This window comes from Telmatherina bonti (assembly GCF_933228915.1).
Source record: "Telmatherina bonti genome assembly, chromosome: 9".
NCBI lineage: Eukaryota > Metazoa > Chordata > Actinopteri > Atheriniformes > Telmatherinidae > Telmatherina > Telmatherina bonti.
In genome coordinates, this window is record NC_136627.1 from 21,956,960 (window position 1) to 21,968,535 (window position 11,576).

The window sequence follows — 11,576 nt, forward strand, 5'->3', positions numbered from 1 at the left end:
AAAAAAAAAAAAAAAAACTTAATTGTATTAATAGATTTTTTTTATGTCTGTCATCTTTAATATTTAAAATGGTTATTCTTTAAAACTTTCTTTTTTTAAATGAATCTAATGGTAAATCATGATAATCCCAAAGAAGTCCCCAAATATGAGTGGGAAATGTAGATTAACGAGCGGTGTGAGGGTATAGATGTCACCTCAAATCTACCTTTCATTCACACCATAGCGCTTCAAGTCACAACAGCCTTTACTGTTCTTGGGATTTCCTCACTGACCCAAAACTTTTCTCAGTTTTCAGTAAATAAATGAACACTGGCGTCCTCGGCACAAAGGTGCTCTGAGGCCACCTGGCGGTCGGATTATGTAACTGCCTCTGCTCCTTGAGCTCAGTTGAAGATGGCGACTGGAGTCCTTCAGAGAGTCCGCGGAGCCTTGGGTCCGGCTAAAAGCAGGGCCCACTCGGCTGGACAGCTCGTGTTCTGGGTCAGGTGGGCGGCTATTAGCGTTGGTGTTTGATTGTCATCTCTCTGGCGTCATGTATTGGCTATTGTTAGCTATTTTCAGCAGGTTTTTGCTGTGGCTACAAAGAGCCTGGCAAAGCTAGCCCGTTTACTGCTAGCCAACCCAGTTTGGCCTTCAGCCTAAACTTCAGTCAGAAGCAACACTTTATATACTTCATTTATCTCGAGATGTGTTAGATACAAGCTATATGTGTTTGTTGTTGAAAGTGAAAGAATACGAGTTTCTGTCATGTTTTATACAAGCGCTTCTCAAACGCTCAAGGTCAGGTTGTTACTTTGTTTAGCTTCATTAAGAAATATCATGTTTGTTTATGCCTTCCAAATACTATGCATGTCTTATTTAAACTTACAAAACCTGCATTTAATGTACAGCAGTGTCGAGGTTTGTGTGTTGGAATAACCAGTGGCATTTAGCTTCTTTCTATACAGCATCTGTACATTCAGGTGCTTCATATTTACAACCAAAACGCGTCATAAGTGTGTGTTTATCTCAGTTGGTATAAATGAAGGAGGATTTCAACATGTCTCTTCTGGGTTTGCAGGGGTTTTGCAACATCCAGCAGCAGAAATAGAGAAGACAGCTGGTTTAAGTCGCTGTTTGTGAGAAAAGTTGATCCCCGAAAAGATGCGCACTCCAACTTGCTGACCAAAAATGAGGAAAGCAACCTTTACAAAATTCAGTGTAAGTTACCACATGAACAACAGCATCCCAGCATTAACAATGTGACCTAAAATAATAATGATAATATTGTCCTTTTCAGTTCATAATGTCAAGCCAGAGTGCCTGGATGCATACAACAAACTCTGGTGAGTGTAATGTTATTGTAAAAACAAGTTAATAATGTTGAGAGCTTGTAGTGCAGAAGGAGAGAGAGGGCTATTTGACAGGGGTATTAAAGAAATGCTTCAGTGTAGTCTATTCCTGTTAGATGACTGATAGGTCTGCATGTCAACAGTGCTGCTTCACTCATGCCTAAGATTACTGGAGGCTGTGTACATGTATGTAGAAGCTAATTTGACTCTTGCAACACAAGACAGAAGGCACATGATCAGGTTGTTGTTGAGAAGCGAGTTTGTTTGTGGTTTTAAAATTTCTTTGTCATATATAGACGTGTTCATACTGTATTTGGTTCAGTTTGCTTTCTAATTCATCACAGTGAGGATGTTCTGCCCTCCATCCATGCTGATAAGTACTACCCCTGTGAGCTGGTGGGAACCTGGAATACCTGGTATGGAGAACAGGACCAGGCTGGTAGGATTACTAATATCAACACACAGGCATATGTGCAGTATGTGATGTACATAGCCATGCTATGCATATTTACACCCAAACTTGTGAAAAATCCAATGTGCCAAAATAACAAGCATTAGTTCTGACATTAGTTACTGCAAGTGTTGATTATTTTGACCTTTTTAGAAAATCAGGGCAGCAATTTCCCATCTTGTGTTTTGCATATCATTTTGTTCTGCATGTCATGTATCTTTCCGTTGGTTGTTGATGTAAACTTGTATTTATGTTTCACTCCTTCTACAGTTCATCTGTGGCGTTACAGAGGTGGATATCCAGCTCTAACAGAGGTGATGAACAAGCTCAAGCAGAACAAGGTAATCATCATTTCATGTGCCTCTTGTTGGTCTCACTCCTGTCTACTGTCTTGCTTTTCAAATCAAAGTAAAGCTTATAGGTTGTTTCTGTTTGACACAAGGAGTTCACAGCTTACAGGAAGGAGCGGGGAAAGATGTTATTGTCTCGTAGAAATCAACTTCTGCTAGAGTTTAGCTTCTGGAATGAGCCTGTGCCACGAGCGGGCCCAAATGTCTACGAGCTCAGATCCTACCAACTCAGGGTGAGTAATTCACCAACAGTCTGTGTCATCTGTGTGTTAGTCCCAATGCTGTTTTGTATTTTTGTTTTTTTATACGTAGCGCTCTCAGAGTAATTATTCTGAAAGGTCATATGACAGATTTCTGTGACACTAAGCCTGCAGAGTATAATTGATTGCAGAAACAGTGGCTTGTGGCAAAATTTTGGATATCAAGGATTAAGTTATGATTTAGTTGCTCCATATTTTTTATAGATCTTCTTAAAATGTCTTATGTCTACCAGATTCAGCCTGACCAGTAATTTAAGTATTTCAATCTATAGTTTGACCAGCTTAAAGTTCTGATCACGTTTTTCTTTTCTTTTTTTTTCTTTTTTTTTTTTAAGACAGCCGGATTAGACTGAACATCCATCAGGGCATCAGTTAGCAGCATAAGCAGCTCTACCCACAACCTTTAGGGTAATGTGGACTGTTAAAATACTGATATAAATAGTTATTTTTCCATCTTCAACTTTATTGCATGCATGCAATCAACGAGTGATAATGTCTGAGCAGGCCTGCTACAGGATTTGCCCCTTCAGAGCTAAATTATGCTACAATTGTTGCAGAAATTTGACTTTTTTTTGTTCAGATTTTCCAATCAAATCTGAATAATGTTTAGATATTCATTGACTAATCAATTTAGCATGTTTTAAACTTTTTAACTCTTTAAATCAAATATTTAATTAAATTAGACAAAACAATCCAAAGATTAAGTCTTTTTTTTATATTAAAAGCCAAACTGCTTCTAAATGAGAGCTCCCCCTGACATGTGATCTATACAAGCTAGTATCTCTCATCACAGGCAGAGATTATATCGGACAAGCAGTGCAGCGTTTCTTGTCTCATTCCCAGAAAATGATTGAAGAAGCTTTCTGATGTACTTGTTATTGCAGCTTATCTTCACTATGAGAAAACACCTGCGTTACATCTTTCGAATTTATTTTTTTAATGTGTTTAGTCTGGAAAGAAGAAGTTTGGAAAACTCTGCTATATGTGTTTTATTTGATGTTTTCTTTGCTGCAGGCAGGAACCATGATCGAGTGGGGTAATTACTGGTAAGGCAGCCTGAATTCATTTGACTCACTGAACTGTAGTTACAGAACAGATGCACTACATGAAACCTCCCTCATCACACTGTCATTAATAAGAGCTATTCCACTGAGATGCCCTATCTTTGAAGCTGTACTGTCGTGCCCTCTTGCCAAGATTTAAAGTCAAGTGAAGTCATGTGCACGCTAGAAATATGCGCTCATAAAAGTAATTTGAATCAGGAAATGCACACAGTGCAGCACAGTAGATTACGATGGATTAGGACGAAGACTCCCCAGAAGCTAGGTCTGTGCTCATCACATATTTCTCTAGTTTTTGCTCAGATTTTATGTGATGCCATGTTACTAGCAGCAGAAGAGGCTTCCGATGCAAATGAAACTGTCAGATGTATTAATGTATAAATATAACTATACTCTTAAATTATATGTGGTTGTTTTTCAGTTTAGAGGTCCCTTCCTTGAGGGTGGTGTGTAAATACTGCAAATATTGATGGCAAAGTCATATAGCAAGTCTCTATGTAGCAAGAATTCTCAATCCTGGTCCTCTAGGACCAGTCTCCTAAAGTTTTTTTCCAAGTGGAAAACACCTGACTCAGACTCAGAGAAGCTTGCACAAGTCCGCTAAATACACATTGATTTGAATTGGGCATGTTGCAGTGAGGGCACTTGGAAAACCTGCAGGAGTCAGGACACCGTCCCTCGAGGTCCAGGAATGAGGATCCCTGCTATATAATTTGTGTAGCTGGAGGCTGAAACTCCTGTTTTAAGTCAAACATGGAGACATGCTTCATAGCTTGATAAATTGAAGTCAGTGGTGTCCAGCTGTGGTCCACAAACGCCGCAATCCTGTGGGTTTTCTGTGTCTACCTGTTCCAACTCACCCAACTCAAATTAATCATTGTGCAAAACTGAATAGGCTTTTGGATCCATTTGGTGTCCGGATACAAGGAAAACCTGCAGGATTGTGGCCCTTGATGACTGTCTTTGGAGACCTCTGATGTAAATTCATACATCTTTTCTTTGAGGGGAAACATAACATTTCCTATACAGCTTGTACAACACCTGATATGTACAGTGGGTGATTAACTACGCAGACTGCATTTAGTTGTCTTAAATAAACACAGCCAAGAATAAAACTAAGGAATGTTTGAAGAATGTTCTTGTAATGAACGATGAAGCTGATTGCTTTTGTCTGCAGGGCCAGAGCCATCCGATATCGCCAGAGCAATAGTGAGGCTGTGGGAGGGTTTTTCTCACAGATCGGCAGTCTCTACATGGTTCATCATCTCTGGGGTAAATACCAGTTCTGTATGAATGAACAGTGTTTCAGTTCAGATAATTGTCATCATGCAGGAATTGGTTGTTGTTTAACATAGTCAGCACTTTGTGTCAAACAAAACTTCTTTGCATTTTTAACCAGTTTTAACTTCTTCATCCTGTTTATTTATTACAGCCAGGTATAACCCACTGAGGCTTGTATTGGTTTGCCAGACTGCTTCAGCTTGTCTAGCTCATTGTTTTCTTATCTAGCTTACAGCTGTGTTGTGTTGATTCTCTTCACTGCTCCATTGCTTTTATGGCCTTAACTTTTCTTTCCCCTTAAAATTGGTGATAAAAGTTGATGAGGAGAGAAATATTCATTTTGGACATTTTGTGCAGCTTTTGCTGAAGTGTTCACAACTTCACTTCGGGCAGTTTGTTTTTTTTTTTGTTTTTTTTTAAATGTTATAACTTTGAACAAACTGGCAAAAATTAGGAAAACACCACATGTGCAGATAATAAACAAAATAAACAGAACATAAGTTTTTATAAAATATATGTAAAGTTGTACATTTGTGCATCTTTGCAGAACAACCTTGCTTTGGATGATTTGTGTCATTTTCCATCTTAAATTTGAGATCTGGTTTGTTTGCTGGTCGTGAGTAGATCCATTTTTACTGTAGAAAACTTTGATCTCTTTCTTTCAGTTGATGCAAGGAGAAAAATATCTAAAAGTTCACCTGTGTATGTAGTGTAGTGGCAATGACAACCATCTCTCCATGTTCTGTCTGGTGTGCAACCCCGTTTAATCAATCTGGAAGTTTGCAGATCTTTAGGCAGTCATCTTTCTTCCTATATACTGGAACCATAACAGAATTTCAGCATTGTGCATGTGTCCATTTTCCCCATCAGTCAGTCAGGTGCAACGGTATGTTAAGCTCTGCACAGTCTGAAATACACACTCATTTCCATGTCTTGATTTGTTCAGGTATTTATTCAAAAATGCAAATTAAAACATATTCTTTACTTTAATCTTTTCATGGTGGTGATTCTGTGGTTTTTACCTGTCACAGCTACAACCAACTAACCATAAAAATGTGTTAAAACCTCTGAATTCAATCTGGCTGCTAAGAAAAGAGAAAATATCAGATGAAAGCAGTTGTAACCTGTGATGCAGTGATTCCTGTATCTACAAGCAGCATCATAATGTGTTTTAATCGTCGGTTTCAGCTTACAAAGACCTTCAGTCCAGAGAGGAGACCAGGAATTCTGCTTGGCAGCAGGAAGAATGGCATGAAGCGGTGTATTACACAGGTGAGCAAATCTCCTAAACTATTCCACCTCGTTTGTGGACAAACCATTGTTTATAGCTCTCTGAAGTTGTTCAGACCTTTGCCAAGCTTGCTGAAATTGATCAAGATTAAAAGGATAATCAGTTGTAACTAAATCTGTTCTTTTAAATTTTCGCTTTGCAGTCCCTCTTATTCAGCACATGGAATCCAGGATCATGATCCCAACAAAGGCTTCACCCCTGAAGTGAAATAAAAAGGGAGCTGGAAGCTAAAATCAAATGGCACCCTTCAGAATGTTACATTCATCCAGTGAATCACTGTCATGGGTTTGACCTCTTGTATATGATGACAAACATCCCCCTCTCTTTCCTCATCTTTGCTTTATTACTTCAAGTTATCGCTGGAACAAAGGAGGCAACTGTTTCTTTGCAGTTAAAATAGTTACTGAAAGGTAGCAAGCTCTTGACCATGCAGAACTGTTCTTTTGTTTTTTGGGTTAAGGCGCAACAAGTAAATTTGACCCAATTAAAACCTCCTGATGTGCAACATCTTGTGCTACAATAAAACTGGTCCGAGAAGAGAGCACATCTCTAGTTTTGGAGCCAAAGTTACTTGAAATAGGGAGAAAAAAAAAAGAGCAGCTATGTGGTTTGTTATTGTGGGAACACTGGGTAAAAAATGGTCAGCTGACCACATATTTATTTATTGTAAATTTAGAGTACATGGTGTTTGAAATATGCTGAGAATCTTTCATTTTCATGTAAGCCATGCCATTGCTGGATGAATTGAAAAAACATAATTTAAACTGTATTTCTGTTGCCAATCATGATGAATAAATATGACAGTGTATAATGCAGAATATATAATTTTATATTTGCCATCTATCATAAATGGTTGTTTTGCAATGAACTCCCCCAAGTTGCTTTTCCTGGATCTTCTTTCATTCCCCGTCAGTGATAGTAACATTTCACGGTGCTGTGTTTGTAACTATGGCTTCCACCTTTAACTTGTGACAGCAGCATGCCTGGTTTTAAATCTCTTTTTAATCCAACAATGTTTTAATGGGGGAAAAACAATTGTGGAAACATGTTGTCCATAAATGGACGTGTGAAGCTGGTAGAAGTTGGACAGTCGTGCTGCTTTGTACTGTAATAGATTTATTAAGGGAACCACATTTCTGCAGTCTTTTTGTTGAGCCGGGATAATGTTGAGAAATGGACAGGAACGCCAACAAATTAAAGTTATTTAAACATCCTTCCCAGAATGTTCTCATCTTTAATGCCTAGGCCTCTTACAAGACTGGACTCTCACTTACAAGCCAGTTAAAGCTTTTAGTACACAAGACATTTGTAAGACATTCCTATCTCCCATTGCACATCCCATAACATGGCGTTGTGTTAACTTGCCTAAAACTCAAGATATGAGAAGTGCAAAAACTTGTAAATCTTCTTAACCTCCACATAAACTGTTTTTAGTATGTTCTAGTATAAAAATTAAACGGGGAACATCCCCATTAGGGTAAAATTTGATTAATGTAATCTGTTTCATTCATTATAAAAATCTATTGTCTGAAGTAAAAGCGTGCAATGAATAAAACCACTTGTGGCACACCTTTGGGTGCAAAAATAAAATGTTAAAGTTGTAAAACAGTGATCATTTTAGTGTTTTAAATCTTCTCCAGTTCCTTCAGAAGTTCCCCGAAGCTGGTCACGTACCATGAACTCCTCTCCTTTACCTGCGGTCTGACAACGTTCCCACCAAATCCAATGAAAGCACTCTGAGGATGGAGCAGAACGTACTGTTTTCATGCTCTTGATCAACCATAAGCAGACCTTTTATGATGTTAACACCCACAAAAGGTGCTAAAAAGACAAAGGGAGAACTTACAGCTGGGGGGCACGCCTCCAGATCGGTGGCTCCATCTCCGATCATCACCACAGTCTTGAAGCCATACTGCTCCTTCAGCATGCTGATCACTTTTCCTTTGCCACCACTCTCAGCTGTGGGCTGAGTCTCATCAAAACCAGCATACTCTCCTGCAAATTCATTAAGATTTTAATTCAACAGAACAAGTCGGATACAGCAATTGGAAAGATGACAGCGGAACAAACTCCCCGGCTGCGGCTCTTACCATTAAAGTAGAACTTGAGCCGGTTGGCGTAGACATTTTGCAGGGGAATGTTGAGCTGAGTGGCCACGTGTTCAACAATGCAGCGAAAGCCGCCGGAAATGAGGTAAACACTTGTGTTTCGCTCGTGCAGACGGTCTACAAGCTCCCTGAGGAAAAAAAGAAATGAACATTTATCAACACTTCAATCGGAGAGAAGGTATTTTAAACAAAGATGATATTCGAAGTTTTCTGATGAAAAATCAAGTAGTCATCAATAAAGTGATCTGAATGGCCAAATTATGTTGAATCCAATTAGACTATTATTTCAGTACTACGTATAAATTAAATTTAGCAGTTAATGTGTTATCATATACAAGTGTAACACATTTAACAGATAATGCAGTTGGAAAGACTGAACCTCATTTATCAGTTTACTTATTGCATTCATTTTTCTAGTTTTTGTGACATAAAAACACAATACTTTTTTTTTGTTAACCTTTAGTAACCTTCGGAGCAAGAGGAGGCGGAAGGTTAAAGACCATGACACTTATCCTAAAAAATGATGCGTACAGAAGGGTCCTCCCTGTTAAAACTTGGGTAAATGTGTGACTGGATTTATTAAACCTTTGAAAAACAAGCTCTTTTAAAGAAGAATAAGTTGTTTTCAGAAGCTCGGCTATAACTTTGTCATTGTTTGGGTAGTTGTTGGATTTATAGAGAGATCCTGCATTTGTTCCAATAGATCAAGACTTAGTTGGGAAATCATCCTGGTTCATTTCAGCCACCAGGTTCAGAAACAAAAAAGGATTCATGTAACAAAAAGTAAAAGAATAATTTAGAGACTTTTAAAGGGGTGCTATTATAGTATTTGGAGTTTTCTGAGCTTTTTACAGTGTTACAGTGTTGAATCCTCATCAGACATGTGAGCGGCATGAAACGGTGTTCAAACGCTCTCCATTCAGTTTCCATGGCAACAAAAAACGCGTTGTTTTAGAGAGTTTTTTCTACTTGGAAATCCTTGTGACGTCCCGAGGGATAAGGTTCGGTGATTGGTTACCTTCTACTGGTTAACAAGGGCATGTACAAATACATCATGCGGGTGGAAAACGTCGGATAAAGTTATTTCAAACGATGGCTGGTGAGTTTACCAAAGAGAGACATCCTGCTGCATTTGTTGCTGTGGGTTGCTGTTTACCACTTTGTTTTCAGGGTCTGATTCAGGTTCCAACATGTAGGGCTGTATGCTATGTGTTGACATTGTATTTTTGTTTTTTATTGAGTTCATATTAGCCTAATTTTTCTGTTTATGAGATGTTACAATGACGGCGAAAGCAGTTGCGGTGCGCGCTCCCAATGTAGTGCAGTGGAGGGAGGCGGGGCTTAATGCAGAAGAGTCTCAATCCACTCGTTTTGCCCGCAGGCTGATCTGACAGCCTTCGGAGAGGGTTGGTTTGAAGTAAATAAAGCGATTCGTGACAATAACTCGATCAATCCCAGCTCTTCTGGTCTCAGAAATAATAATAAATTAGCCTGAAATGCACATAATAGTTCCACTTTAAGGTCAGAGAATATCATTTAAAGCAGGGGTAGGCAACTCCGGTCCTCGAGTGCCACAGTTCTGCAAATGTTAGGAGTTTCTCTGCTGCAACACACCTGGCACACATCAGACCTAACGAGCAGTCTTGTGCAGAGCTTGACATCAAACTGCACAAGTCTGCTAATTAGCCATTGATTTGAATCAGGTGTGTTGCTGGCGGGAAACTCCAAACATTTGCAGGACTGTCGCACTCGAGGACCGGAGTTGCCTACCCCTGATTTAAAGTATTTGTTTTTATATGTTTTTCTCTTATTTCTTTTTTCGGTGTTACTGCCCTTCAATAACAGTTTGTATTTTTAAAAGAACTGATCACAAATAATTTATTCATTCATTCACTTTGACCTTAGGCAAATGATGGGAAAATGGGTTTCAATAAGGCAAGATGTTTATAGCACATCTATGTACACATCACAACCAGTTTAATGAAGCTTGCAAATAATTGTTTGCAGTGGAAAACAGGGTCAACTGAATTGATTCATGTTATTAAACTCTTCACACACTCACCTGATGCCTGGAGTCAGCTGAGGCGGGTGATCTGTTATCAGTTTGTTTACTTGCTCTCTGGAACACCGGATGATGGAAAGACGTTCACTCAGGGCCTTCTTAAATGTCACTGAGCCGCCCATGGCTTTACGTGTCCTAAAATGTGAAAATAACACAAGTTGGTATGACATCTGACACAAATCCTCAAGTCTGATTTAAATTTTATGGATGATGGTGCAAGCAAATTTAAAAATGCCTTGTTAACAGCATATATTCATAACTAAAACGCAGTCCACATACATCTCTCTGACTGCATCCCCCACACCACAGAATTTGGCAAGTTCATCAATGCCTTCTTCTTTGATGACCGTGCTGTCCACATCAAAGCAGACAGCATCTGCGCTCCTGAAGAGTTCCTTTGTCTCTGCAAGAGTTGTCATGGTGCTGGGAAAACATAAGTATTTAGCATGAGATCTACATCAGTGTCCACAGGTCTCACCAAATATCAGCTGACATATCGGCAAGTCATCTGAGCGGTCTCGTGCTATTTTGTTGGCTTAACGTGAGATCTGTGGTGCCTGATTTAACCAATGAACAAAGCCCCGCATGCTGTGGATGTCTTTTCTCCAGTGGAGCAGTAAATACATCTATTCACTGAAATACCTATGTAGAAACAGTTCTGCATCGATAGAGATCATCTCGTATAAAAACAAGAGCCCGAGTCACTGATGTGTGCCAAAAATACGTTATATAAAGCAGTGTGCCTAAACAAACTATATGAGAGGCCGGGGGGTGGCTGGATGGATGGATGGATGGATGGATGGACATTCACTGCCCATATTGCGTCACCTTTAACGTAGACACAACAGCCATGACGATCGGGAGGACGGTTACTTGGCGATACTAGTCTCAACAATCCGCCATTCTTCATTAAATGGAAAAACTGAAAGATGTTAACAAGCTTTAACTTCTTGCAAATATCTTATGAAACCCCAGCGGTGGGCTGCTCATTGTCCTCTGTACTCTGATTCATAAAAGTGTCAACCGCCGGAAACTATACTCACGCTACAAGACACGGCAATTGTTTCCAAAAATATATCTTTAAAAGGAACAGGTTGTCCCTTCATACTTACCGATGAGGGGAGAGTTGTTAAGGCACATGAAGAACTCTCGCACCGCTCTCGATGAATTCACCGATGAGGAAGAGAGAACCTGTGAAGTTGACCAATCAGGAGGAAGCGGGTGAGGCCCCGCCCACCATATGCTGGACCCATAGGCTGGACCAGTGCCATGGGCTAAACCAGTTCAATGGGCTGAACCAGTGCCATTTAGATTACATGTATATTATATATATATATATATATATATATATATATATATATATATATATATATATATATAT

The 11,576-nt window shown here is 39.3% G+C and overlaps 2 protein-coding genes across 2 annotated transcripts; one reads left to right on the forward strand and one right to left on the reverse strand.

Annotated features, from left to right (window-relative positions):
- Window positions 1–385: 385 nt before the first annotated feature.
- LOC306760359 (protein NipSnap homolog 2-like) lies at window positions 386–7,238 on the forward strand. The gene is made up of 10 exons (XM_079246172.1): window positions 386–485; window positions 1,061–1,200; window positions 1,280–1,325; window positions 1,676–1,770; window positions 2,053–2,123; window positions 2,225–2,365; window positions 3,407–3,438; window positions 4,631–4,725; window positions 5,923–6,006; window positions 6,168–7,238. Exons 1-10 carry the CDS (start codon window positions 394–396, stop codon window positions 6,230–6,232), a joined length of 861 nt encoding a protein of 286 aa, XP_079102298.1. The 5' UTR covers window positions 386–393; the 3' UTR covers window positions 6,233–7,238.
- An 87-nt stretch (window positions 7,239–7,325) lies between these two features.
- On the reverse strand, window positions 7,326–11,369 carry psph (phosphoserine phosphatase). The gene is made up of 6 exons (XM_079246173.1): window positions 11,308–11,369; window positions 10,475–10,618; window positions 10,196–10,330; window positions 8,116–8,261; window positions 7,872–8,020; window positions 7,326–7,761 (listed from the first exon to the last, which is right to left on the reverse strand). Exons 2-6 carry the CDS (start codon window positions 10,612–10,614, stop codon window positions 7,651–7,653), a joined length of 681 nt encoding a protein of 226 aa, XP_079102299.1. The 5' UTR covers window positions 10,615–10,618; window positions 11,308–11,369; the 3' UTR covers window positions 7,326–7,650.
- Between the last annotated feature and the right edge of the window lie 207 nt (window positions 11,370–11,576).